The following is a 27,553-nucleotide window of genomic DNA, read 5'->3' as shown; positions in this document are numbered from 1 at the left end:
CGAAGAATATCCTGCTTAAACGCGCGTTAAAAACCAACCACTCCGTCGGGCTGATGGAGATGAAGTAGTTTACCAACGGCTTGTCGAAGCCTGGGCTTGCATAGGGGCACCATAGCGTGCTAAGCTACTTGAGTCAGGGGATTTTGGGAACGGGTGAATTGTGGGTATATTGCGGCCCAGGCAGTTTCCTAACGTGGTCCCCAACTTATGGGTTGTGGCAGTCTCTCCTTGTTGTAACGATTGGACAGTGTGCTATTAGAACTTGATTCATGTGGGAAGAGGAGGCAGTTCCCATGGCCCGAACACCAAGGAATCTGTTCAATCACCAGCAAGAGGCTTTGATCCTTGACATCCCCTTGAGATCGACGGACCCTTAGGGTTTGAACGATGCCAGTCTAGGTCGCGGGAGATCTACCCGAATCATAGGCAATTGCTTCCAATGGGTGCGTCTGTCCGACATGGCGTTTTTGGACAGTTTAGAGGTAGTTCACGCTAAGCCTAGGATTATCTGGAAGTGGCTTTGAGTCCAACTCCCTAACTACTATGGCAGGATGCAGGGTCTCGCCCCTAACGATGTTAGCAGTCCCGCTGTATGAAACTCAACTTGGCGGACTACTTGCAAGTAGGAATTTTCTAGATACTTCCAGACTTTTGGGTAGAAGGGTCATGCGCGGAACGTTCTGTGCCTACGACTTTGCTTATGGGCTTTCCTGACGCGAGAAACAGCGTTTTTGGCTTATAAATGCATAGAAACGTTACAGGAGAAGGGGTGAATTGACTATGAGCGTGATGGTATTACACCTTTTCTTAGAGAAGAAAAAGCCCCCCGCTAATTCTATGGACGTACTTCCGGTTTTTCACCGGCGTACGCCACGTTGGTTATTTATACGATATTGGACACCGGCAGCACTTCTGAATCGCCATGACTTCCGAGCGGGTTTGATGATCTCAATGGGCCCTATGGAAAGAACTAGCCCAGGCCATCGCAATCTGCTTCACTAGTCCCGTTAATTCGGAATCTAGGGCCCGCCCCGATTGGAGGAGCATAGTTCCAAGATGTTAAAGTTTCGTCCGTCAGCAATCGTCCTCTTCCAAGTAAAATCGCGCCCAGCCACATCAACGCAGCGTCCACATCGGGCATTTTTCTTAACAGGCGAGACTACTCTGGTCTACAGGACCCAAGGTTGAGTACTTGCCACGTCTGAAAGGCCAGCAAGGGGAATACTAGTACACTGGCTGCCTACCAAACCATAACAGCTCAAAGGGGAACATTACCCTCGACCATGACTCGGTCTACAAGTATGGGTATCGAGACCGTGTCTTAATTCGGTTGAGCGTTCCTCAGTAGCTGAATCTTCTCGCCGGTATAACACCACCCAACTTACCCCTTCAAATGAAGAATGGCTCTGTTTCTGATATAATTCCCGCAACTCGAAAATATTCTTTTCAAAAGTGATTCCCGGCTTGCATTCTTGAAACTGCTGTTATTTTTCCTTTACTGTTCTTATCTCTTTCGAAATATTTGGTACCGCAATTATCCCAAACAAGATCAGCAACAATATGGCAGAACGTGGACTCTTAATACCCGAGTGGTATGTAAAGGAGGAGCCAACCATGGCGGACTTGAATACCGGAAGTATTTTCTTCGGCTTCAGTCTTGGCACGGCTTTGTTCTGCGCTGCGAAGGCTGCGTCGCAGACTTTAAAATCATACAAACGATCGGGCAAGGTGTCGAAATATGTAATTATGATATGGGTCGAGCTAATTGCTAGTCTTGTTATTGCCAGTATTACCTGGTGTTTTCAAGATGGCTATATTCAACCAGGGTAAGCTTGAATCAGTTTGTTTCTATTGCCCACCATATCGGAAGTGTATCACTAACGAGAAATTGAAGATTCTTCTTCTTCTTCTTTATCGGTAGGTAAATTCTTCATAATCAGATGTGGTCTTGCCCTTGTACACAATTTAACTCAATGGTTTCAGTATTCTTCTGGAGCCTCCAAATCCAACTACTGCTTCAAATCATCATCAACAGAGTTTCCCTACTCATGGTGTCCAAACGACAAGCATCTCGCCTGAAGTGGAGCGTGTTCGCCATTATCCTCGCCATCAACATCAGTGTCTTCTGCATCTGGGTCCCTGCGCGTTTACAGATCAACGAAACATATATTCACGTCAATGAAGTTTGGGATCGGCTCGAGAAAGGCATATTTTGCGTAATCGACGCTGGACTCAACTTGCATTTCGTACACCTGGTCCGGTCACGGCTGGTCGCTTATGGCTTGACCAAATACACGAGGCTATATAAGACTAACCTCGTGATGATTGCCATCTCCGTATCGCTAGATGTAAGAATTGCTGGATTCGGCAGGGCTCAAGAGATCACGAGAGGCTAACGTCTCCACCGATGCAGATTGCCCTCATTGGAACAATGTCGCTTCACAATTCTTTCGTGTAAGTGGAGACGTTTTTCACCAGCTACTCACTAGCAATCATAGTGACCGTCATATCGCCGCCACAAATCGATAACTGTTAGACTAACAATTTGTACTTCAGGTATCTCCTCTTCCACCCCGTGGCCTACCTCCTCAAGCTACACATCGAAATGAACATGGCGGACCTCATCGCCAAGGTTGTCAAGGCCACGAATCCTGGGCAGGACCCGTACAAGTCCAAATCAAAGTCGGACAATCACACCAGCACAGTACATAAATCGCATAAGATGTCGCGAATCCTGAACACTGGTCGCGATCATCACAGCACTAGGGTCGAAGCTGGTGGCGATGCTGGTAATGATATCATAGAGCTGCAGGAACAGGGCATTCGGAGGGTCATCAAGACGGAGGTAATCCGCGAGGACTTCAAGATGCCCATAGAAACCGTGAGTGCGAGGGATGATGACATCGAGAGCCGATCAAGCTCTACACGGAAGCTGCGTGACTACGACGAGTTTTAGAAACAAGGAGCTGTAGGGTAGGAAGTGGGATAATTACGAAACCATCATAAGTCCGAAAACGCTGGACATCGGTATAACTTTATTATCACTAATATGATTAATATCAGGTATATAGTTAGAGCAAATTGTATGATAGGTGACAATAACGCTAAACACTTATCACGGGAGACAAGACATCTAGTTCCATTTCGGAGAGCTCAACTGTTCTAATTCGCATGTTCTCGCCATCGCCGGTCAATGACGAGGGAACAGTCACCTGCAGCTCGTGTCCTGGGTTCAATGCTGACCTTGAAACTCGACGAGGAGAGTTTTCTTCTCAAGGGGACATACGCCTGAACCCTAGAAGTTGGAGACGAAGTGCCGTGCTTGTTTTGTTTCTCGGCTTATATTATCAGCTAGTCCACCGCGCTTGGTCAACCCCCAGCGCTTTGCCGTTGCCATACTTCTAAGGAAGTTTCAAGGGGTCCGACATCCGATTTATAGTACGAAGATCCAACTACAGGGACGACATAGTAGGTGGCGGCATCATTGCGCCAACATTCAATGGATTATCGCCCATCCGTAAATGGTCAAAGTTGCAGATATATCGATCGTGCGACGACTATACACATAGCCTGCTCCCATCCACAAGCTCATCTGAGCACAGGAGGAAACGTCACAACACGTAGGCAAGGGTACCGGGAAAGGCTGGTGATACTGCATGACACATTAACAGAGCCTGGTGTTATATTAAGAAAATGGGCATTTGAACCATGCTCTAACATTCATCAATCCACAGGTCGGCAGCGCACAGTGCGATGTTGCCGCGGGCAATCATCTACCGCAACAAAGCGCCGGTGCGTATCGGATCAGCGACTCCGGGGCGGAGATTCCACTAGCAATCACGCAATTCCGGCCTCCGGTGACATCAGATATAGCTGACCCCATATTATCACCAGAACGCACTTGCTATTATATTGAGCCAATCACATTCACTCTGAATGCAGGCATGTCATTGACGACCAGCACGTACATATTTTGACCGATTGCCCGAAGCCGAGGCCATTAGAGTTTGGCGGGCATTGATGCTTGATCACCTTTTTCTCCATTGGCGAGTATTGCATAGTGTTACATGAATATGAAGGCGTCTTTTTCGGCGCTCTTTGCAGGGCTTGCAGCCCATTTGTTTACTTTAGCCATAGGAGCTGCATGTGGCAGCAACTCGACAGCGGGGAAACCCAATTTCATCTTCATAATCACAGACGACCAAGACCTCCACCTGCAATCTCTCGATTACCAACCAGCCGTCCAAAAGCACTTCATTCAACAGGGCACGACCTTTAGCAATCACTTTTGCACCATCTCGATATGTTGTCCTTCACGCGTTTCGCTACTTACCGGGCGGGCGGCCCATAACACAAATGTTACGGACGTTGCTGCTCCATACGGTAAGGATTATGCGTGTCTACCCCTTCTACACTTTGTTCCCTTTTTCTTTCTTGAGAAGAAAAGTATACATAAATAGTTGAAGTTTCTCTAACAAAAGTCATAGGCGGCTATACCAAATTCATCTCAGAAGGATGGAATGACAGATATTTACCAGTGTGGCTACAAGAGGCGGGTTACAACACCTATTATACTGGGAAGCTCATGAATGGACATTCAACTTCAACCTATAACAGCCCCTTTCCGAAAGGATGGACAAGTCACGATTGTGAAACACCCCTGTATCCTTGGTTTTAAATCCTCTCTAACATAAGTACTCTAGTTTTCCTCGACCCGAACACGTATATCTACTACAATGCAACAATGCAACATGACCAAGATATGCCTCGAAACCTCCCAGGACAATACTCCACAGACCTTGTAGCTGAGAGGTCCGTGGAGTTCCTAGACAGTGCTATCGCTAATGGGAAACCGTTTTTCATTGGTGTTGCTCCAATAGGCCCCCACTCAGAGACTATCCAGGGCAAATTCAATCCTGCTGTTCCAGCAGACCGACATAAGGATTTGTTCCCAGGTTTGAAGGTACCGCGGGCTGCAAATTTCAATCCTGATAAAGTGAGTGATGGGTAGTAGACATGAAACAGGGCGCACAACTAAAGCAAACTAGGCAAGCGGCGGTGGCTGGATTAAGACGTTGGCAAAGTTGAACCAGACTGTTGTTGACTATCTGGACAACTTTTACCGTAAGCGTATTCAATCGTTACAAGCTGTTGATGATTTGATCAATTCAATTGTCGATCGTCTGGAACAGAGCCCTGAGGTTCTGGAGAATACGTACCTCATTTACACTACGGACAATGGTTTCCATATCGGACAACATCGGTTGGCGCCGGGCAAAACTTGTGCAATCGAAGAAGACATCAATATCCCGTTTGTGATCAGGGGGCCTGGCGTTGATAAAGGAAGAACAGTATCGATTCCCACCTCGCATACGGATATCGTACCTACCCTGTTTCGCCTGGCAAACATTCCGCTGCAAGCCGAATTTGATGGAGAACCCATGCCGGTGACACGGGAACAATTGCGGTCTACTTCAAGGAGGAGTGAGCATGTCAATTTGGAGTTCTGGGGCGACGGCATTCTTGAAGGGGCGTATCCTGGAGTTGGTAGTGGCTTAGCTGGATGTGAGTACCAAAGCTTTTGGTATCCAGGCGGCTACTAACTCATTCTTAGCTCGTGGCTTGAACAACACGTGGAAATCAGTACGAATAATCGGTGAGGGATATGACCTTGCCTATGTGGTGTGGTGTACCAATGAGCACGAATTATATGACATGCTGGTATGTTCTTGCAGTTGACTCACCCATAGCAGCCAAAGTTAACAAGGTTCAGAGCGATCCTGTGCAAATGAACAACTTATATGGAGCCAGCGGCATCATCAACGGCTGGGATTTGTCAAAGCTCACACCTCGTATTGATGGCCTATTACTCACGCTCAAGGCTTGCAAGGGCCAAGTATGCACTCGGCCATGGGAGACTCTCCATCCACGAGGCGACGTGAATAGTCTCAGAGATGCCATGCGCCACGAATTTGACCGATTCTACCTGGAACAACAAGAAAAGGTTACATTTACGGCATGTAAAAACGGGTACCTCGCTGAGTTCGAGGGCGCTTTGCAGCCAGTGGTGTACCCAGGCAACCTGGAATTAAGAGAAGCACGATGGGAAGATTGGACCTGAGCAGCACATCCTCCAGAGTCATTATTATAAAGGCCGTTGGAGAGCCACCCAACCTTTACAAATTCGTATTATCATAACGGCTAATACAAGAAAGGGAATTCGGAATAAAGGTATTACTATTCTGCGTTTCCTGCTACCCAAATGGAATGTACCATATGCCGATTGTAGCAGTTTGTACAATCTTTCCAACCTGCTCTTTTTATCTTGATGGTTTTCAGTCGCTCACATGCTCCAAAGCTTCCCAATTGCTTGGCAGCTCGGCATATATGCTCCAAGTTCGTGTATATTTGGGGCCCGTGAAATTGTTGGCACTGCCCACATTGGACTTGTGAATATTCATGCTGTATGCACATATTTTTGAGTTTCCTGTAAGCCTCCCCTGACGTCTTGATGTTGTCGGTCAGTCTGTTTCCATATATGATCATGTGACTGGAGGTCGTCCATGGTTGCCGAAGGCCGACATGCACGGTTTAATAGTAAATCACTTTGCCATTGTGGCAATTTAGTGCGCTGTTTTCGGCTGTCACAATGAGTGAATGGCAGCCGCTGTGAAACAAGCGACTCATTCTATTCATGCTCTTTGACGTAGCTCATGACAAAGGAAAGCAGCTAGCCAGATTATGCAGTCATATTTATAGGCTGTTGTCCAGCCGCTTTTCTCCCTTGTTAATTCAGTGAGTGGAAGGATGATATCCTTCTCTCTGTAGATATAGTGTTTGGAATTTGTAATGAAGTCAAATTTTGTAGTGTTAGTGGAATATTGATGCAATTTAGAGCAGACTGATAACCTGAGACTCAAAACTCTGCTACTACTGCGGGTATCTTCCAGATAAACATGAAAACTTGGCAAAGCTATACGTAATTATTGTCATAGTGGCTCTTCGCGAGATATCTGTGTCTGGCACATCAAGTTCCCAAAAGGCCGTCGGTTTGGTTTCTGAATTCATACCTCTACATTGGCACTTCAGGAATTCGATAACCTGTTTTTTACGCCTTCCACCCAATCAAACTCGCTATGGATTGAAAATAACCTCAGAACGGTGAGGTGGATACGGTGAGAAGTGGTCCCTATGCCAGATGTTGACACATCGATGATACCTTATAGGGTCATACTGGAATTAGGGGCACGAGATACGAAGAAGCAATTGCAACGTCCAAGTCGACCTTTCACAACAGGGAGGATGCATGGACCGAACTGGCATGTAGAAGCCTTTGGGCCGCCCAAAACTGTAATTTATCAGGCCCGTTGTCAGCTGTGAGGTCATAGCAGAGAATGGACTTCGGATCCGGGGCTAGATCTCGTTTGTATCGCCTTTGATAGGATCGCTACAACTAGGCAAACGCTCCGGCTGAAAGCTCCAGTTTCGTGACTTGAATCTGACCTGTAGTGCCTCCAGCATGAAAATGTTACATAAGTTCACTTTGGACTGTTTCCAACGTTCGTCGATCATCTTCGGGCTCATTCGCGTGCATCATGTCCACAAACTAGGCAATATGGATCCACTTACATACTAACTCATCTATGCTACTAGGCGGGTGGCACTCTTTCAACAACGTCCGACTTCAGCATTCTCGCATTTCGACTGTTCAGCTATTGTATTGCAAGTCACTGATACACACCGTCAATGAGGCCGGACTCGTGGAAATATGATTTCGAGATCACAAGTGCGGCACTGATGCGCCGCGGTACGCAGCTCGAAGTTCTCCCGGCTTAAGAGTCGCAAGGGTTGTTCGCAGGAAAGTAGCCAATCAGAAACCCTCGTTTCTCCATTCACGGGCTTTTGGTTTCGCCAACTCGGAATTGTGCGCCAAGTCACTGGACATCACCTGGAGCCATCTGTACCTTCGCTATTATAACTGTGACCAGAAGGTAACGATCAGTGGTCGCGTGTTGAAGTTTTCAAGACGAGTTCGAGGCCAGATGATCTCGTGGTCGCCGTAACGGACTCCGGCTTAGACCGGCGCGGAATATGCAATTGCCACCACTTGGCAGCGATCTGTATGTATAGGTACGGAGAGGCGGCAGTTGGCCGCCGTTATCCGCCGGCATGAATTAGTGCGGCAACACGTGCTCTTAGCCTCCAGGCGGCATTTGATCGTGCGATCCAAATGCGATTCATCTGGGCGGCATCTTCAGGCCTACAGATCAGACATATAAATATTAAGAACCCCCTCTGCCGACAACTTACCGCGCCGGCTAGTACGATGGGAGCTCAATCAGAATCACCAACGCCAATGGGCAACATCCTGTCATCCATGGCCGCCCAGGCTGATAAGGCCCTGCAAGATAAGGAGCTGTCGATGGACTTGCCAATCGTGGACGTGGACGTCTTCCGGACCAAGCCTCGCGACTCACCCGAGGTGCTTGCCGAGTGCAAAAAAGCCGCAAACGCGCTTATCACATACGGTGCGTTGGTGTTGCACGACTCGCGTGTTTCGGAGGACGACAACACGACATTCCTGGATCTGTTGGAAGACTACTTTGCTCAGCCTGAAGAGGACCTAAAGAAGGATGAACGCCCGGAGCTCGGGTACCAGATCGGTGTGACGCTAGAGAACACCGAGAAGCCGAAGTGCGCGGTCGATGAACCTTGCCTGCAGGTTATTGAGCGCCTAGCTCCCTCAGAGCGACCACTGGATATCAAAGCACACGCACCAGACCCCAAGTGCAGGTTCTTCTGGCGGATGGTGGAGAAGCCTCCGTATGAGACCGAGTTCCCAGGTCTCAATGCCCCCAACATTGTTCCCGACGCGGAGCAAATCCATGACCGGTGGGAGTCTGTTATGGACAAGTGGGGAAACACTTTGAAGAATGCGTAAGCCACGGCCCTTAAAGCTGTGTCGGTGATGTGTAGGGGGCTAACTCCGATTGCCAGTGTATCAGACATTTCCGGTATGGCTGCGATTGGCCTGGGCTTGCCTGCCGAGGCATTTGTTGAGGCCGGAAAATATGGGTATGTCATTAAATTGAGTTTCTACAACATGGCGGCCACTTACGAACTGCAGTCCTCACCTTCTGGCACCGACGGCGTCGAACCTCAACAGATATGGCAAGAAGGACAGCATCCTCGCTGGTTTCCACACAGATCTCAACTTTTTGACCATCCACGGTCGTTCACGCTATCCAGGCCTCCACATCTGGGCACGAAACACGGGAAAACGCATCCCTGTAAAGATCCCGCCGGGGAAGCACTTGTTGGTGCAAGCCGGTAAACAGCTTGAGCATCTCACCGGTGGCCTGATCAAGGCTGGGTATCATGAGGTTGTTGTTAACGAGGCAACCATTGGCGTTATCGAGCGCCGCAAGAAGGAGTTACCTGACCGTCCTCTCGTGCGCATATCGTCAACCTTCTTCTACCACCTGTCATCAGATTATCTCTTGTCTCCGAATGAGATCCTAGCTGAGCAGGCCCGCAAGATACGCGAAGAGCAGTACAAGCTAGGCAGGGACGAAGGCGAAGAAGTTGAATATCCATCCATGAAGGTCGGTCAACAGGTTCAGAAGTGAGTGGTCCCTCAACCTTTGTGATTGGATCCGAGTCTAACAATTCGAGCAGTGAACTGAAGCACATTGCATTGATGGCGTAGTCTGGTCATGATATTGGCTTTGCATTCTGATTTGATTACACCAGTACGAGGAGGACACGGTCAGCATGCTTGATATTAACAAGTTACGTGATCACTAGATGGCGATGGAGCATTGTTTGTTAAAGAACGTTATGATACCTCAATAAGAACAGATAATGGATTACGTTGACATTCTTGCATGTGACATTGCAATAGATGATCGCCCTTGGCCCTTGTCTTGCGGATTCCAATTATTATGACTATCAGTCGGCAGGACCACGTTCTGATCCGCTTTTATGCTTGGGAGAGGATGCTGAGCCGTCGATGAGCAGTTATCCGATCGTATGATCTGTACGACCAACGAACATTACAACACTGGTATAGCTTGAAACCATTGATCCCTAAAGATACCCTTGGAACATGAAATACACGGGTTGCCACGTCCATCTCGCAAATATCTTACTGTAGGCTCACATCTCGCGCAAGTACGACGGTCAAAAAACTCTCAAGATGGGCTTGACTCATGCCATTATTTCGGGGGCCTAGCATTCGTAGGAAAAAGTCGCAACGAATCTCAGCCTACAAATAACCTTGCCTGTAACCATGAGAGATGCAGGGGAAGAAGCAGCTGATATTAGGGTCTTGGCACATTCCTCAAGGGATGACTTGTCACCAACAGTCCTTCGGGAGGACCAATGAGCTGTACAACGAATCGTGTTGGTCCCGTTGCTCTTTTACCATGCCCCACAGTTACAGGCTTCAAATCCGCTAAACAAGGCGAAAACGCGTATAACAGCGCTAGAGCACGGTTATGTGCAGGGGCTGTTGACAATCATATTGATTGTTGGCTGTTAGACGCACGTCTATTGCGCCTTGGTAGTACCATATTACGACTGAGACGTGCATACGGGGCCAAAAACCTGTCAGTGCATGCTTTGAAACCAACGCGAAAATCTTTCTCAGGTAGCAAGTGGATATATTAAAAACAGCGAAACACATGGAGTTGAATTTCCAATTGCCTTTTCGTATCTTGCAACATTTTCAAAGCAGCTGGAAACCTCGAGTCCTATACCCCTTCAACGACATCCTTCCACCATGTCTGTAGCCAAAACTGTTGGACAGACAACGTCTTCTACAGACCCCAAGACCACTCCAGTTCCTTCGATCGAGATATGGAGGCCATCGCTGCACGAAAGGCTCATCATTTACATGTTAGGTGTAACATCGCTGATCGTCGCCATGGATGCTAGCATCATACCGACAACATTATCCGTGAGAACCAGAATAATTACGGAAGTGTTAAGCTCTAACCCAGACTCATAGTCCATGGTAAACGATCTAGAGGGTGACTCTACTCAAGCCTTCTGGATCGGAACCTCATACCTGCTGGTCAATGCCGTGACCATGCCATTCATTTGTTCCGTCAGCGATATCTTCGGCCGTCCCATCTGCTTCGAGTTCTCTCTCGCCATGTTCTCTTTGGGCACGGTGATTTGTTGTACGGCCAACAGCATTGTGCACATGCTCGTTGGACGTTGCATACAAGGAATAGGTGGTGCTGGCATACACGCGTTAGGTCTCGTCATTCTAACTGATATTGTACCGTTGTCCCACCGGCCGAAGTGGTATGGCGTGACGTAAGTTAAGTCATTCGTTCACTCGTCCCAAAATAATATTCCTGGCCCGGAAGTTTACACTTTTTGACATCCATAGTCTCGGCGGCTGGGCTATCGGACTTTCGCTAGGACCAATTATTGGTGGCGGTATAGTGGAGCACGCTAGCTGGAGGGTGATCTTCTACATGTAAGTTCATTCGATTTCGCCCTCTGCCCCCTTTCAACGGCCCAGTCTATGTGTATTTTCAAGCGCAAGCGGTTTAAAGTAACTTCTGAGAAACTTTATTGACTAAGTGTCTAGCATGTTCCCAATTTGTGCATTGGGGTTGATTCTTACCCCGTGGCTCCTCACGCTTAAGCCAAAAACCGCTACGCTGAAAGAGAAGCTCGCCCGGGTCGACTGGCTCGGAGGCATTCTATTTATGTGTTCTGCAACCTCTTTCTTAATAGGTGAGTAACTAATATCACGTCCTCTGCCTTATATTACTTCTATAAAGTACATGTTAAAACTCAAACTTATGTGCTGTGGTAGGTGTCTCGTGGGGAGGTATCCAGTATGACTGGAATAGTGCGCAGACTATCGCACCTATAGTTCTTGGTGCTTTAGGTATGATCATGACTGTTTTTTATGAGAATCATTTTGCCAGAGACCCATATCTGCGCAAGAGCCTTTGGCAAGATTGGAGGATCGAGGGCTCGGACAAACTTAATTGGAGTGCTATCGTAACATATATCAATGGATGCCTCCAGGGACTTGCCGTAAGTGAGTGCCTTGGTGCACCTAAGTTCGTATGACTGATTCGAGCGTACCACAGATGTTCGGCTTCTTGTACTAGTATGACCGATCTAAAACTTCATGGACGTCTTGATGCTAAAGATGTCAACAGCGTTCCTCTATATTTCCTATCCGTTAAAGGACAGTCACCGTTGGAGGCGGGTGTCGACGTACTAGCATTGCTATTACCGACTCTACTATCAGCTATCGTGACTGGACGTTTGATTACAAGGACGAGAAATTACCGATGGGCAATTTGTGTTGGCTGGTTCATCGCATGTATTGGTACTGGCTTTCTTCTTGTTTGGTCTGTCCACTCAAGCACGGTGTTCTGGGCCTTTTCTCAAATAATCCTTGGTGTCGGAACAGGTGCTGTTCTCAATGCCCAGAACTTCGCCTGCCAAGCGATGTGTAAGCCTGCGGATGGTACCAGAACTGGTGAAGAAGGTGTGGCGGCCGCCATGTATCTTTTCTCGCGACAGTTCGGATTTGCCCTAGGAGTCGGCATTGGTGGAACCGCCTTTCAGAATGTCATGGCCCTCAAGCTTGAATGGGAAGGGTTGCCAGTTGATCCTGCCCGCCATGCAGAGGGCTATGTCGCTGTCCTGAGCTCGATGCAGGATGGACACGAGAAAGCTTCAATTCGTGAGGCGTACGAGTTCGGCTTTATGGGCTGTTTCTCGGTCTTCCTTGGTGTCTCAGTCGTTGCATTGATACTAAGTCTCATATTTGTGGAACAGTTTGATATGAACAGAGCACAAGATTCCGAGCATAAACTGCAACCTCGTCGAGCTATAACGAAAGCTATAGACCAAACTTCCCAGGAGCGGACATGCAAAGTCTGAGGGAGGAGGACAAGCCATTCAGTGCAAGAGACTGATAAGAAGACTGGGATGGCATCGTTGATTCCCAAAAGAAAATGCAGTTGAGATGGAACAATGAGGCAGCAATGGGGCTTGGTGAGTTTGGGTTGAGGAGATTCAGTGATATATGTGAGTTCGTGGTATTCTATGGTGGCGACATGTCTCTCGTTTTGTGCAGCGAGTGCGGGCTTTGCATTCTCTGCGCACATGAACAATTATATCAGTGAACAAACCCAAGCTTGACTCGTTTCCGTATCTCCGCCCAGTATTGTACTCGTTTCATCTCTCTGAATGTCTTGCCCCACTTGATCATGATGAGAAAGACGCTGCAAATTGCCAGTCCAACAAGCGCGGCGCTCAAAAAACAATTTTGGTATCCCAGATTCGTGAGCCACGGCGTGATCCCATATCCAATCGCAAAGCTCATTGTATTCCGAATTATGATACAAGTCGTTAACGCATCACCGGAGATGTCGCGATATGTATCGATGAGATATGAAACTGATAGCGTGACACCCATTGTATTCGCAAAAGATGTTGTGCCCATTGCAAAGATAAGTCCAAACCAATGGATGTGGTGTGCTGCACCAACTCCCCACAAGATTAGTGACGAAGGTATTACCAACGTTGAAACTGCAAAAAGCCATAGTCGATGCTCAGGTTCAGAGATGCCATTGTTTTTGCGGGCCATTCGAATAATCCAGCGATCTGAGAGGACTCCCGTGAAAACAGATCTGCAGTCTTGTTAGTATAGTTCATTAATGTACTCAAGATACCCACGCTGCGGTAACTCCAATCACGCATGAGATATAGCTTAATCCAACCATGGCGGGGCTAAAGTTGTAAGGCTCGCCTCCTAGAATGATCGAACTAGTGGCGTTGAGGATGTTGAAATAGATGAGGTAGGTCCCATAGCTGAATCCCGAATAGAATACTACCGGCCAAGAAATCAGTTTCAGAGATTGCCAAGCACGATGGTGCATCATGAATGGCCGCGGCTTGTCGAAAAGTGCCATCCTCTGCCAGATTGACTTGTGCTGCGATCCAGGATGGTGAATGGTGAAATGCTCGGCTCCTGTTGGTTTCGCTTCCTCGTTTGCGTCGTTGGCTGTTCCATTGAGAGGATCTATCCCAGGCGCAACATCCTCAACCATTTCCCTATCATAATTTGTTTCTTCCAAGAAAAAATACAGGAAAACCCAGGTAAAGGCAATAAAGATAGATGGGAGGTAGAAAACCCACTTGTAGCCCAACCCGTCGTTGATAAATCCACATATAACAGGCGCAAAAAAGTTACTGCCCGCTAGACTAAAGGCATACCAGCCCATGTATGTTGCTCTCTCGTGAGCGAAAAACAGATCTGCTATGGTAGTCTCGGGAAGTGCCTCGATTGGGGCGGCGAAAAAACCTGTCAATATGCTTTTCGCGATCCATTGGCTGTTACCTTGGGCATACGGGCTCCACAGCGTTACGGCCATGAGCGCCAACAAGGAGACCAGGTATGTGAATCTCTTTCCGTACTGTAGAGCAAAAGGCTGCCAGAACAACAGGCCCCAGCCTAGGAGAAGGAACATATAGCCCGTGCCAGCATTGAGATCCGAAATCTCGACGTGGAGAGCTACAGAAAGAGGCACCAAGACTGAGTAAACAACTGAGAGGGCTATTCCATTGAACCATGTATACCTGTAAGAGTTAGCACTCGCCGTACATTGTTTTAAGTCGTAGGAGCTCCAACAGCAATGCACAAGCCAAGGCAAGGTATTTGCGCTTTGAGCTCCAATTCAGCGGATCTTCGGGGTCTGGGGAGGGTGCGGGCACCAAGACAATTTCGACTTGGTCGCTCGCATGTCGTGTGGCTAAGCGGTGTTCTAAGTCGACAAGATGCACCGTACCCGGAGTACATGTTTCGTCTATCTGGTAATGCTGGACTTCTGTTGCTCGTGCCATTGTTAACATTTCCTGGGAGGGCAGCCTGGGTAAGATGGTCCAAGAGTCATTTCTGAATTGTAAACTGCGCGGTCGTCACCATATAACTTGGCCTGCATTTATCTCTGTCGGATAATCACTACTGATAAAGCCGAGTGTAGATTGATAACAAAATCTGTGATAGATGTCGTATCAGCGTGTCCAAGACTACCATGCGACCATATCAACAAATATGGAGCCGGAGGTGGAGTTCATGTGTGGGGTACACCAGTATGCCACTGATAAGGTGGCGAGAAGCTCTGAACAAATCCCCGTCCCCAGGGCCTCTTAAGTTACTTGCAAGACAGGGCACGACCAAGCTTTTCCCACCAACTGGACTGATGCAAGCGGCCTTTTTCTCGTGAGCCTTGGTGCTTTTGTCACAATACTGAGAAGGCTCGCTTCGATGGGGGTTCCGTAGATGTGAAGGATGTGTACTGTATCTTCCGTCTCATCGTTACGACGCATCACAGAAGGTGTCTCTAAAAGTCTGAACGGATATGCGGTAACGGCTCTATGGGGTGGGGTGAGACTATCAGCCACAAGCGCCTACATCCAGCACCGAATCATTTGCAAAAACGCGCATCACGTATCCGGCTGTCTTGGGACAACACTTTTGGGATTGCTGGGAATACAGGCTTTGAGCGATAAGGGTTTGACGGTAGTCAACTGGTAAACTTGGTAAAGCAATGGGGACTCAAACCACAAGGTCCTCAACGCCCGAAAAGGCCCGAAAATCCCGAAGACATCTCCAAGTTGTCACGTGCCGCTCTGTTCGAGAGCTTCTGAAGTTCTGATGTACAGGAGACTTTATAGACTGGAAGAACGACCGACTTCAGGATAATGGCCCATTGCTCGATGCAGTCAATATCGAGCAGGAATAACAGCGCTCTCATACCGAAGGCGGGGTTCGCCTAGGGGTAAAGTATGCCAGATGCTTTTCTATGTGCGGGGTGGGTGGCCCGCCAGTTTGCTTGGAAATTAGTGTGGAGGATTATCATTTCCTTCCCTGGACCGTCACATTCGGCAGTGTTACATTACCAGCAGACCCAGGAAGAGCCATCCATGCTGGAGGTGGACGACAATTCGATCTTGAGAAACAGCGGGGGCCGAGGAAAAGATACAGTATCTTGTCCTTGATCCTTCAAGTGTTCTGAAGCCTCTGGCACCAGTTCAATATGCGCGCCACTTCCGCCGCCGCCGGTACGCTGGCGATTGTCCTTGGGTCCGCTCAAGAGACTGGTGAACATACTGATTGGCCTCGTTGGTGTGGCAAGGTGTATCAATCGGGTTATCCCAGCTTCGAACCTGGCGGTCACACAACGACCCCAGATGATAACGGAACAACGAATCTTTATGTCCAATTCAAGCCGCGTTACAACATATACGTTGACGGTGAATCAACGGGATCCTTCGTTATCAATGCTGCATTATCACCTTGGTATGGCTCTCCGTGGACGAACTCGACCTCAGATGGCGGCAGTACAAAGCCTTTCAACAGACTCTACTTCTCTATCAACTTGGTTTCCGATGACAGGCCGCTCATCGAAAACTCAATAGAGGTTAATACCACGGGCTTTGAAGTCAACTTCGACCTATCCGGTTTCACCCCGAGCACAACACCCTATGGGGTAGTCCTTTACGGAGCATCTGAGTTTGGCGACAAAACTTATAATGCCACCAGCTCTTTCCTGTACCTTCCAGAAAACCCCTCCGGAAGTGTTACCAAAATTGACAACTTGAAAGGAAGCTTGCTGTTTAAGAATGTCAACACAGATAACCAGTTCCAACCTTTGCTTCCATATGGTTATTATGGACTATATAACGGATCAAACAGCTCAGCAGTCAGCGATGACTTCGTTCGAAACTACACGAATGGAGGTCAGGGTCTGAACGCAATTATTGCTCTGGCTGGATTTGATGACCTTAATCCAGTCTACGACAGCATGGACCATCAGAGCTTACCTTTCATGTACGACCTCAGGGGCTCCTATGAGAATCTGTCCATTGTCGAGCAGCACGTCAACACCGTCAAACATCATACGTCGCTATTCGCCTACTGGACGGCAGACGAGTAAGAAGTCCATACTGACGATATGCTGCTGCTTCTACGTATACTAACAGAGGATATAAGGCCAGATGGCTGGCAAAAGCCATTTGACGCGCCAGCCAAAGCTCAAGACCTTATCCATCAACTTGACCCTTATCATCCCGTTGCGATTACGCTGAATTGCCAAGATTACTATTTTGGTCCCTATTCGCTGGGGGGCGATATCCTGATGGAGGATGTTTACCCGATTGGTATCAACTCGACGTTCTCGAAATGGAATACTACATGCAACACTACTCTGGGAGATTGTGGATGTGATAATTGCCAAGGAAATGTGCAAGACGTATCTTCAAGACTCGACGACCTCTCAATGTATGAGTTCTGGCTTGGTATGTGGCCCAAACCAAAGTTCCACAATCCGCAAGTTTTTCACGGGGAGATCTACTGGTTTCGGGATCCGACGCCTGGAGAAGCACGGGTAATGAATGCGCTGGCTTTCAACAGAGGAGCTACTGGTATTTTCGGCTGGACATGGCCAGGGAGCTGGGAGTTGTTTGACGTACACTCAGACATGTCTGCCGTGGTCACTCGGAGTCCTGTGAGAGACTTCCTTTTGAACGGTAAACCAAAAAGGCTTTTCATTTCCGGAGAAGACGTGCTTGACATGGCGTACTGGTCGTATGGAAACCAAATTATGGTTAGTGTAGTCAATGCTGGGTACGTGGATATTGGCGGGCCCTTATCAATACCGTTGCCTGAGGGGACGACATCCATTGAGTCTATTCCTTTCGGCGGGTTGCCATGGAAGTTTGCTGGTTCTGAGCTCTCTATCGACACCCTCCCTGCTATGACAGTTAGTCTTCTGATGCTTAGCTCGGTCTCAGCACAATAATCTTGAAAGTTATCAGGGAACACTTATATATATTTTTAAAGCACCAGCACAAGAAACAGATTGAATGCAGTTGTGTGTACTCAACTTCACCCGAGAGCCAAATGTGTCACATGGTAGGAAGGAGAAAAAGAAAAACAACACAGCGCTGATCGTTGAACTCACCAACCGGACGTACGAGAAGGCGTAAATGGAGGAAGGCTCCTTTCAATATACTAAATGTATGAGTTTTAGGCCATCTGCGGTCGAAATATGGAACGGGGTTAATTTAGGATGGCATAGACGCAAAGGGCCGGATACATTCCAAGTCCGATATTTGTCTGTCCAACGTGCAATTGAATGTTATATAACTTAAGAGCAGTGAAACAGCAATTTCATTAGACTGCTGTATCTAAAGCCTCCCCGACCATAAATCAACATCCTTAGCCCGAACAAACTAGACCCCATATCAGCAGATGACTTTTATAACCTTTTGCCTTAGAGAGCTTACCTTTGTCTTCTTCCAAATTTTCCAAGCTATGATAGGCACAACGAATATAGGTATCCCGACGTACGACGCAACAAAGTTGGAGGTATCCCAGTTTCCATCAAGGAAAACCGGAAACCCCGTTATGAGAGTAATTATACTGGAGCCGATGAAACCAACCCAAGCTGCATATGGCTGGAATGGACCTTTCCAAGGAAGGCTGTCCCGGCTGACGCCTTGGACGGTCAAGGCACGGTGGAAGCGAATATAGCAGAAACACAAGGTAGCCCAAGCGATGAGGCCTCCGACTGTGCTCAAGCTTAAAAGCCAAGTAAAGGCTTGAGCGGCACCACCCGTGCCGAGACCTGATGCATTATTTAGCTTTGTTACTACTTCGGGCACAGTGCGGTCTAGCAAAGAAAAAGACCATCGCGATACATATCAATCCAGACAGAGATGACTTACTCAAGTAGGCCAATAGTCCGAAGAGCCATGCAACAATGACGGCGACCCAAGGCACGCCGTTCTTGGTGACGCGGCCAAAGACCTGAGGCAACTGCCTATCTGTGGTCATGGCCACGATCATGCGTGATCCGACCCAGCAATATGAGCTTCCTGCAGACCAAGCCGAAACCAAGATGCAGGCGTTGACGATAGAAGGTAAGATGTCAATACCAGCAGTTCTTATAGCGATGACCCAGGGTGAGCTGTTGGCATTCCCAGATCCGGAAACGAGGTTTTCGTTCGTAGGATCAACAATCAGACTGATTAGCAAGGCGCCCAGAATATAGAAGATCCCTATTCGCCACGTGACGCGGCTCGCAGCCTTGGGGATGGCTCGATGTGGGTTCACAGATTCAGCGGCCGTGATTACCACCGTCTCAACACCAATAAAGGAAAAGCTTGCGTTAACGAAAGCTGACAAAAAGCCCAAGAAGTGGCCGGTGGATCCAGTAATGCCCCTGTAGTTGGTCCACGCTCCCGGGGCATGCCAGTATCTGAAGCCAATCCCTTCATGGTTGGGACCACCGCCAGCAGTGATCACAATGGAGACTATGACGAGGCCGAGAAAGCAGGCCACCTTGATGGATCCGGTGATGACCTCTGCTTCGCCAAAGAAGCGTACGCTAAGCAGGTTGATCATCAGGATCAGGACGAGAGAAACGGTGATGACAACCGCAGGTGACATATCGGTCCAGTAGGAAACGAGAATAGCCGCAGCTGAGCACTCCGAAGCAATTGCAATCATGAAGCAGTAACCATACGAAATAGCCAGAGAAAACCCAACGGCTGGGTCGATGAATCGAGTCGCCCAGTGAGGGAATGAGCCAGCTGTTGGGATCTGTTTCTCATGTCAGCAGCTTAGTATATTTAATTGGAACGCCATCTTCTCCTATCATTCAATCGGGCCAGTGTATTATAGGCAAAATCCAAACCCCAAGGCGTCTGGTCTTGAGGTAAACTTACCAAAGTGGCCAGCTCGGCAATACTCTGCATAACGCACCACAGCACAGCGCCAACAACGGTATAAGCGAGGAGCAGTCCGGCAGGGCCAGCCTTGGCATATGCGCTCCCTGTTCCGATAAACAGGCCAGTTCCAATGCCGCTGCAGATACCTATCATTGTCACTTGATAGTCTTTCAGTCGTCTTTGTGTGGCACCATGACCCCCAATGTTGAGCTGTGGCGCAAGATCACTCTTCTCGTCCGCCGTGAGGCTGGGGTTCTTCTCAATGTCACTAACAGTCTCCATCGTCGGCGGACTCTGAGTGCGATTCATCATGGTCAGTGCAGACGTTCCAGTAAGCTAAGTGCATCGAGGTCGACGTCCCGTAGCACAAGGTTGAACGAATAGCACGCCGTCCTACAGTACCATCATTTGAAAATCGTCTTTGTAAGTAATGTTTGATACAGTTCTGCTATATACCGTCGGGCAGAGTTTTCAAGTTTTCAAGGCGATATCGTCGACGATGGTGTACGGAAGTCCACTCTATTTCCGACAATCGGCAGTCCAACCAAATCTAGCCTGAGTAGGTAGGTATAAGAGCTGTCAAGAGCGGAGACTAGAGGATAGCTTGCCCCACGACACACCAGAGTCGTGGGATATGGGACCGTGCGATGAGTTCTTAGTGTCAGACCAAAAATGCCACTTCTGGCCAGGACGTTCCAGAATCCTCCAACGCCTGAAAAAGAAATGTCAAAACTGAGCGTAGTGGGTGGGCCAGAACCGTGGCTTTCGAGACAAGCATGGATGGCGTACTGATCGAACATAGACATCAATGGCTAATAAAGGGGGTATTATCAGCTCTGCTGCGTATCTCGTAGATTCTCTTTGAGGCGTCTGATGTCAACTGCAGACGCCTTACAACATCCACCCACGACGAAATTTTGAAAACACCCGCGATCCTGAGACTCCTTGACAATATTTGCAAGTTGAGCTGCCCACGAACTCTGGATGAGGTTAGCATTGAGCATAGAGTGACCTTTCATTTTCCGACTTACATCCCCACGAGAATTACTCTCCTGGCCCTCAACTATCTCCCACGTTTTTGTCGTGGTGTTGTATACCTCTCCCTGTGTCCCGTCCGGGTACAGCATCAGCGTCGGTACTGACTGTAGATATCCGGCATCTATCAGTCCCTGTAGGCTTTGCTCAAAGGCTTCAACAAGCGCCGGCAGCTTGTGAAGTTTCGTGCAATTGAGTCCTACTCCCCATGGTGCCGCACCATCTTCCGTCCTTTCGACCATTGCCTTGACTACTTGATCAACAGAGCTACCATCTGGCAGAGAAAGATCTTCCCCGGGGAAGACGCAAGTAATCCAAAACGGCAAGTCTATGCCGGATCTTTTGATGGCCTTTCTCACGGCACGTATCTCGTCCAGTCTTGGGATCGTCTCCAATGCGACATACTGCACCCGTTTGATTAGACCCTCGACTTTGGTAAACAGCTGCAACCTTTCCAGATGCCAGCAGTAGAGTGACTCTTCCGAACTGTGAGCACTGTCGTAATCGCCGCTATACTCCTGGCCAGGTATCATGCATGCGCCATAGGGACCTAGACTCAATGCGAATTTTGTGTAGTCGTGGACCCGAGCCGTCTCCACGATTTCTACAGCCTTTTGCAAGTAAGGTCCAATCGCCGTCTTGGAGATCCCATTCGGGTGGTCGACGGTCTTCGTTCGAGAGAATCCCTCTATCGAAGTCTGATACGTCGCAGTCAGCAGAATATCCACCCCGACCCCCGCAAAATCCCGCTGGCAAGATAGTAGCGTTTCTTCCCCCTCGACGAGGAAATGGGTCGACCAGAGAGGTTTGGAGTGGTCGAAGGTAACACTGTAGGTATCCTCGAGCGAGGTGCCTAGCCCACCGTCTAAGATTTGAATTGTGCCCATTGATAGTATTTGGGGTTGCTGAGTTAAGAACGGAGTCTCACGTTTGTGCTACGAGTACCACACGAGGCGCAATAAATTCTTAGGCGTAAATCACAGGCGGGTCCGGGGCCGGTGGGACCGGTTGAGTCCGGTGCTCGGAGGCAACGCCGAGTCAGTCTTGAAAGTCTCGACATGCATCACAATGCATAATGCCAACCGACCTTGATCGTATTCTGATTCGCCCTGTTCATATTTGAAGTACCAATTATGGATTCAAGGAATTGCTTCGAGGACTAGATAGTCTGAGGATAGACGGGAAGTTTACTGGGCCTTCACCCCCAACCACAGTGCCATAAACCATCATCCAACAGAGAGTGTTCTCCTTCCTGCATAGCTCGACCCGGGCCGGAATAGCTCGTTCTACTCGAAGCATTTTTGACCGTTTGTACAAGGGGTGTCGCAGTGAGCAATGTTGTTGCTCTGTTGCTCGTTGAGGCACTTGCCTCCACACGCGCAGAAGAGTTGAATACTTGCCGGGCTATCGTCCATGCACAGGAAGACAGCTTGATCCGGCTTTGTTCTCGGAACGCCACTGAGACAATTGCCTTCGAGGCCCTCACAGTAAGTTTTGTTGATGACATCAGGGGCAAAGTCTGCGTTGTATTTAGTTGAACATGGTCTAGGAGACTAGGTATAGTACGATGCAGTTGACATACTATGACCTCCCGACTGCAGCATGTAACCGCAGTATGTGTAACCCTTGCCACATTTGGGCCCCGAGCCCGTAGTTGGAAGAGGTATGGGGCCGGATGCTGTAGCCGGGGCGCTAGCCGTGACCACAGTGAAAGGTGGTGAGGCCGGGGCCGTTGGGAACTCGGGAGCAGAGGCCGACCCAGACCCGGAGAGAAGGCCCTGTCGGGGAAGTTGGTGGTTCGCAATGCCAAGGCTGGCGATCGATAGAACTGTCCAGGAAGACAGCATGACTGGGCGACCAACTCACGGTGAAAATAGGGTTGAAATAAATGGGCAATTATTTGTACTTTATCTACATCCAAGTAAGCAAGGATGGTAGATTGCTGTGGCTGTATAGGTTGAGTATCGGGGGGGAAATCTTAAAAGCGGATTGTGAGCATGGGTGGCTTTATAGCCCGAGACCCCAAGTGATATAATAGTCAGCCTGCATGTAGTATTTGTCGCCGGCCATCCTCGATGAATAATCAGCGAAACGTTGACACGTCTCTGTCACACTGCTCAACAAGGAGATAGATGCTATACATGGGCAAAAGAGCCGAGAACACACATATTACGTTACAATCACCCCTCGGTTTAAAGTACAGCGCGCTGCCTGGGATTTGGGCCTGATATAGCTTTGATGTCACAGACAGCAAGCCTTTCTCAGTGGGCTGGCTTGATCACAGATGGCCTCTATGCCACCGAGTTCTCTGACCAGCCAAGGGGGACACGAGACATGATACTCCGACCAAGTCAGACTCTACAGGTCTCTCAAGGATTCTAGGACTGTGCAGTGAGTCGGACTGACCCGATCTGGACCGGTCGGACACACTTGTCAAGAAGCGATGCTCAGAAGCAACCCGAATGCTAGTGAGACCTGTGCAGGAGATGCCTAGTGCGAGGCGGGACATTTGGCCTTGCGGTTTCTTTGGACAGACGGACGAAGCACAAAATATGTAGAACATGGGGCTGGGACACATGTGTCTTGAGCCAGCTGGCCTTGGTCATTGTGAAGCCCGGGTGAGCTGCCGAAGAATGTTGGTGCGACTGTACTCATCAACGTTGCAATGGAGTCACCGCTCTCGGAGGACAGGGAAAGCGAGAGAAACAGATTAAGACTGCATTTATCTGCCGGGACTGACACGATGGCCTTGTTGTGCCCTGTGGAACACCGCGACAGCTTCTACCAGCATTAGACACTAAGTCCACCTATACAGCCTATACTGCAGATTCCTTCGATGGCTCGTGCTTCGCAGACCGTCAAGAATACTAACAAGTATTTGCTGTGGCGTGCTTACACCATGGCTAGTCTAACACGGCGAGATCGACAAAGACATGTATATAGATATATAATAACAGGCTATTGAAAGGCCCACGACGCCGGGATGCCTTCCACCTGCATATGACGAGAATATATGTATGGGGTGTATCGGAGACAGGACATTGATGTGACTCCCTTCTTCCCTTTATTGCCCGAGGACTTAAACGGCCGGAGTGGGACGAGGTGAGAACCTCGACTGAGAGAAACGGGGTACTGTGACGTGCTGTGTACCTTAAGATAGGTATACAGTCTGGTGCCTCACGTAAACCATGCAATTCTAGGTGTGTACCCAAGTCCATTCCAGGTTACGTGGAAGTACCCGTGGACGGTAGGTTGGCGAGGTACCTTACATGAGCGTGCCCTCAGCTGCGGGCGCTGCAGGCGAATCCAAGTCCCTGGCTGCAGGTGGGTTGGGTGCTGGGCCCCTGGTTGGCAGGCCTTGGCAGGCCCTGCAAGCCTCACTGTCCGCACTAGAGGGTATCCTACTACTCATAATTAGGCACCTGGGTACTGTACTGAATGTGCTGCCCGGCAGGCTACCCCGCAGTGCAAATCCAGTTCCATTGCCATCCATCCCACCATCCCGCCATCCCGCACTGCCGCAGTCAGGAACCCCGCGGTCAATTGCCCAATTACTTACTTACAGAACTTCACTGAATAAGGTGAGCAAGCGGTCACAAAACAGCCTCAAGTCAGACAACCCAGCTCGAAGTCCACGACCCAGGCACAGTGCGCACGAGGGAGGCAGTCCTGGAGTCTTGTTCTGCCGCCACCTTCGCTGGCCAAGGGATCAATCGCCTCGACAACACTCCGCCACGTCCACCACCAGCCCTCGCTCTCGCCTGCGCCCACGCCCACGCCCCGCCATAACCTTCCCCCGTCAGACTTTCAGGTCGTCAAGGTAACCTAGCTGTACTGCTCCGACCGCCAGCAGCCAGCAGCCAGCAGCCATCATGTCGACACCCGCGATGCAGCCTGTCATCACGCCGTCCGACTCCCACAGCAAGTCGGTCACGATCCGCGTCGGCACGAGAAAGTCAGCACTCGCCCTCAAACAGGCCGACTATGTCGTCAGCTCGCTGTCCAAGCTCCACCCGGACGTCAACTTCGAGATCGTCGGCATGCACTCGGCTGCCGACAAGGACAAGGTCACGGCCCTCTACAACTTTGGCGGCAAGGGCCTGTGGACCAACGAGCTCGAGGCCGGCCTCATGGCCCGCGAGCTCGACATCATCGTGCACTCGCTCAAGGACATGCCCACCAGCCTACCCGACGGCTGCGTGCTCGCCTGCGTGCCCGAGAGGGAGGACCCCCGTGACGTCGTCGTGGTCAAGAAGGCGCTGGAGGGCAGGTACAACTCACTGGCCGACCTGCCCGCCGGCAGCGTCGTCGGCACCAGCTCGGTGCGCAGGATGGCCCAGATCCGGAGGCGATACCCGGCGCTCGAGTTCAGGGACATGAGGGGCAACATTGACACCCGGCTCAAGAAGCTGGACGCCGAGGATTCCGACTACTCGGTGCTGATCCTGGCGGCGGCTGGCCTGTCGAGGATGGGACTCCTGGGGCGCGTCACGCAGTACCTGGACAGCACCACCGAGGGCGGCGGCATGCTGCACGCCGTCGGCCAGGGCGGGCTGGGCATCGAGGCCCGGGCAGACGACGAGCAGACTCTCAGGCTCCTCAAGGCGCTGGAGAGCAACGAGGTCATGCTGGCGGCCGAGGCGGAACGCAGCGTCATGCGGACCCTGGAGGGCGGCTGCAGCATCCCCATCGGCGTCGAGACGAGGTGGGTCGGCGACAACAGGCTGCGCCTGGCCGCTACCGTGGTCAGCGTCGACGGCACGCAGGCGGCAGATGACGCACTGGAGCAGGAGGTCAAGACCAGGGAGCAGGCAGTCGAGTTTGGCGAGGAGGTTGCGCGGCGGCTGACCGAGAACGGGGCGCAGAAGATCCTTGATGTCATCAATGCCGAAAGAGCGGCCAACCCCAGCACCGAGAAATGGGTTCCGGCGTAACGCCGTTTGCGTTTCCTCTTGGGAGGAAGGTGAGGAGGAAGGCGATGCCGGGGCATCTACATCACTTGTGTGGTCTTGGGCCGAGACGTCGGTCAGTTGCGTGTCAAGCTCGACGCATGCCGAGCTCGCGCCATGTCGAGATACCCATGCGGCAATGGACCAGAGACAGTGCATAAAAGAAGAAGAAAAATCTACTAAATTTGGTTTATCCTGCTTCCAGACCCGTGTTGATGCAGTGTGTGATTATATGCACGATGGCCTTTGATACGCCTTAGTGTCGTGTTGAACCTATAAACATTGGAGCCATCCACGAGAGCTCTCGTACCGTCTGTCCTGTTTGCGAGACTTTTTTCCGCCTAGGTTCTCTGTTGTGTTGAAGACCTATTGCCCCTGCCGAGAACCGGTGGGGGTGGAGGCGTCCTCCCCCGTCCTTCTGCCCGTCCTTCTTCTCGTTCTCCTCGTCGGACCTCCATCAGTGGTCGGCGCCGGTGAAGGCCTTGTACTCGTCGGCATCCATCAGGCCCTCAAAGTCCTTGGCGCCCTGCTCGTCGACGGCGACCTTGCAGATCCAGCCGCCGCCGTGGGAGTCGTCCTCGGGGACGGCGTTGATCTGGCCGGGCTTCTCCTCGAGCACGAGGTTGACGTCGGTGACGCGGCAGGTGATCGGGGCGTTGATGTCGGCGGCGCTCTTGACGGACTCGACGGCGCCAATGGCGTCGCCGGCCTTGACGAACTTGTCGCCCTCGGGCAGCTCGACGTAGACGACGTCGCCCAGCTCCTCGGCGGCGTAGGACGAGATGCCGATGACGCCCGAGGTCTTGTCGGCGTTGAGGTCGACCCACTCGTGGTCCTTGGTGTATTTACGGATCTCGCCTGCAGAGTGGGTTGGGGGGGTTAGCATCGGCATCGGCATCGACACGAGTATGGGCATGGGCATGGGCATGGGCAGCATCAGCGGCCGGCGTATTGTATTGTCGCGCAGCCACGGCACAGGAGCAACGTACGTAGAGGCGTGGCCGAGAAGGCCCTGACGGGGGACGCTCGCCAGCTGCTTCGCAGGGCCGGCGTCGGGGCCAGCTTGAAGAGGGTCGACGGCCGGGCCGCCCGCAGGCATCGCGCAATTGAGGCCATGGCTGTGATCGGGGTGTGCGGAAGTATGAGGGGCGGGGATGGGGATGGGGATGGGGATGGCGAGCCGGGCGGATGTGACGTCGTGATCGAGGTCGAGGTCGAGGTCGTGGTAGAGGTGGTGAGTATTTTTTTTTTTTTTTTAGAAGAGTAAAAACCCTCCCCCGGCTGCTGCGAGTATGCTTCGGCACGCACGATATGAACTTGTTACTGCTGGCTGCGATGGTTTAGGTAAGTTACCTTATCAATGATGCGGGTGGAGCTGTGTGCCACCGGTACAGAAACGCCCATTGGTAGGCAGGCCCCCAGATCCTCCGTCCGCGGGCACCCGTCGCTGGCCTCCAGTTCTTAGCTCTCCAACTCCTGTTCGGACGCCCCAAGTCAACTAGAGCCGTCTGCGTAGCCGGCACCTGCTACCTGCATGGACTCGGCTCCCTAAGCCGAGAGTGCCCCTCGGCTCCCATCCACCGATAACGCTCTTCGGGGCAGGCTCCAAGTCAATGAATGCAAGGGGTTGAGAGGCCTGCAGCGACCAGATAGGGTACTTGGGAAGAGAATGGTCTAGTTTAAGGGAGTTGGCATACTCCCCAACTGCTGCACTGTGACCACATCTAGGCAGTTATCGGTCGGTGGCTGTGACACAGACTGATACCGTGCGTCGCAACGAGGCTCTC

General features: G+C 50.4%; 10 protein-coding genes across 10 annotated transcripts; 6 read left to right on the top strand and 4 right to left on the bottom strand.

Moving 5' to 3' along the window:
• Positions 1-1,807: 1,807 nt before the first annotated feature.
• On the top strand, positions 1,808-2,956 carry JN550_011678 (uncharacterized protein; the record flags this gene model as incomplete). Its single annotated transcript, XM_049310070.1, has 4 exons — positions 1,808-1,826; positions 1,984-2,348; positions 2,414-2,454; positions 2,557-2,956. The coding sequence occupies 4 exons, from the start codon at positions 1,808-1,810 to the stop codon at positions 2,954-2,956; spliced, it is 825 nt and encodes a 274-aa protein (XP_049166304.1).
• A 1,788-nt stretch (positions 2,957-4,744) lies between these two features.
• Positions 4,745-6,121, top strand: JN550_011677 (uncharacterized protein; the record flags this gene model as incomplete). Its single annotated transcript, XM_049310068.1, has 4 exons — positions 4,745-4,996; positions 5,049-5,565; positions 5,615-5,721; positions 5,774-6,121. 4 exons carry the CDS (start codon positions 4,745-4,747, stop codon positions 6,119-6,121), a joined length of 1,224 nt encoding a protein of 407 aa, XP_049166303.1.
• Positions 6,122-8,326: 2,205 nt separating this feature from the next.
• JN550_011676 (uncharacterized protein) lies at positions 8,327-9,709 on the top strand (the record flags this gene model as incomplete). The annotated part of the gene is made up of 4 exons (XM_049310067.1): positions 8,327-8,937; positions 8,998-9,075; positions 9,128-9,625; positions 9,679-9,709. 4 exons carry the CDS (start codon positions 8,327-8,329, stop codon positions 9,707-9,709), a joined length of 1,218 nt encoding a protein of 405 aa, XP_049166302.1.
• A 1,074-nt stretch (positions 9,710-10,783) lies between these two features.
• Positions 10,784-12,924, top strand: JN550_011675 (uncharacterized protein; the record flags this gene model as incomplete). The annotated part of the gene is made up of 7 exons (XM_049310066.1): positions 10,784-10,960; positions 11,012-11,325; positions 11,402-11,491; positions 11,606-11,754; positions 11,837-12,063; positions 12,120-12,139; positions 12,192-12,924. The coding sequence occupies 7 exons, from the start codon at positions 10,784-10,786 to the stop codon at positions 12,922-12,924; spliced, it is 1,710 nt and encodes a 569-aa protein (XP_049166301.1).
• Positions 12,925-13,162: 238 nt separating this feature from the next.
• On the bottom strand, positions 13,163-14,889 carry JN550_011674 (uncharacterized protein; the record flags this gene model as incomplete). The annotated part of the gene is made up of 3 exons (XM_049310065.1): positions 13,163-13,676; positions 13,723-14,625; positions 14,678-14,889. 3 exons carry the CDS (start codon positions 14,887-14,889, stop codon positions 13,163-13,165), a joined length of 1,629 nt encoding a protein of 542 aa, XP_049166300.1.
• A 1,196-nt stretch (positions 14,890-16,085) lies between these two features.
• Positions 16,086-17,849, top strand: JN550_011673 (uncharacterized protein; the record flags this gene model as incomplete). The annotated part of the gene is made up of 2 exons (XM_049310064.1): positions 16,086-16,981; positions 17,042-17,849. 2 exons carry the CDS (start codon positions 16,086-16,088, stop codon positions 17,847-17,849), a joined length of 1,704 nt encoding a protein of 567 aa, XP_049166299.1.
• A 388-nt stretch (positions 17,850-18,237) lies between these two features.
• JN550_011672 (uncharacterized protein) lies at positions 18,238-21,704 on the bottom strand (the record flags this gene model as incomplete). The annotated part of the gene is made up of 7 exons (XM_049310063.1): positions 18,238-18,282; positions 18,337-18,677; positions 18,778-19,654; positions 19,780-20,118; positions 20,403-20,494; positions 20,678-20,762; positions 20,814-21,704. 7 exons carry the CDS (start codon positions 21,702-21,704, stop codon positions 18,238-18,240), a joined length of 2,670 nt encoding a protein of 889 aa, XP_049166298.1.
• A 399-nt stretch (positions 21,705-22,103) lies between these two features.
• On the bottom strand, positions 22,104-22,664 carry JN550_011671 (uncharacterized protein; the record flags this gene model as incomplete). The annotated part of the gene is made up of 2 exons (XM_049310062.1): positions 22,104-22,336; positions 22,400-22,664. The coding sequence occupies 2 exons, from the start codon at positions 22,662-22,664 to the stop codon at positions 22,104-22,106; spliced, it is 498 nt and encodes a 165-aa protein (XP_049166297.1).
• Positions 22,665-24,689: 2,025 nt separating this feature from the next.
• JN550_011670 (uncharacterized protein) lies at positions 24,690-25,751 on the top strand (the record flags this gene model as incomplete). The annotated part of the gene is made up of 1 exon (XM_049310061.1): positions 24,690-25,751. The coding sequence occupies one exon, from the start codon at positions 24,690-24,692 to the stop codon at positions 25,749-25,751; it is 1,062 nt and encodes a 353-aa protein (XP_049166296.1).
• A 472-nt stretch (positions 25,752-26,223) lies between these two features.
• On the bottom strand, positions 26,224-26,882 carry JN550_011669 (uncharacterized protein; the record flags this gene model as incomplete). The annotated part of the gene is made up of 2 exons (XM_049310060.1): positions 26,224-26,624; positions 26,756-26,882. The coding sequence occupies 2 exons, from the start codon at positions 26,880-26,882 to the stop codon at positions 26,224-26,226; spliced, it is 528 nt and encodes a 175-aa protein (XP_049166295.1).
• Positions 26,883-27,553: the final 671 nt, after the last annotated feature.

Source organism: Neoarthrinium moseri, assembly GCF_022829205.1.
Source record: "Neoarthrinium moseri strain CBS 164.80 chromosome Unknown scaffold72_Wmoseri_CBS_16480, whole genome shotgun sequence".
In the NCBI taxonomy this organism is placed as follows: Eukaryota; Fungi; Ascomycota; class Sordariomycetes; order Amphisphaeriales; family Apiosporaceae; genus Neoarthrinium; species Neoarthrinium moseri.
This window is presented reverse-complemented; position numbering and strand designations above follow the sequence as displayed.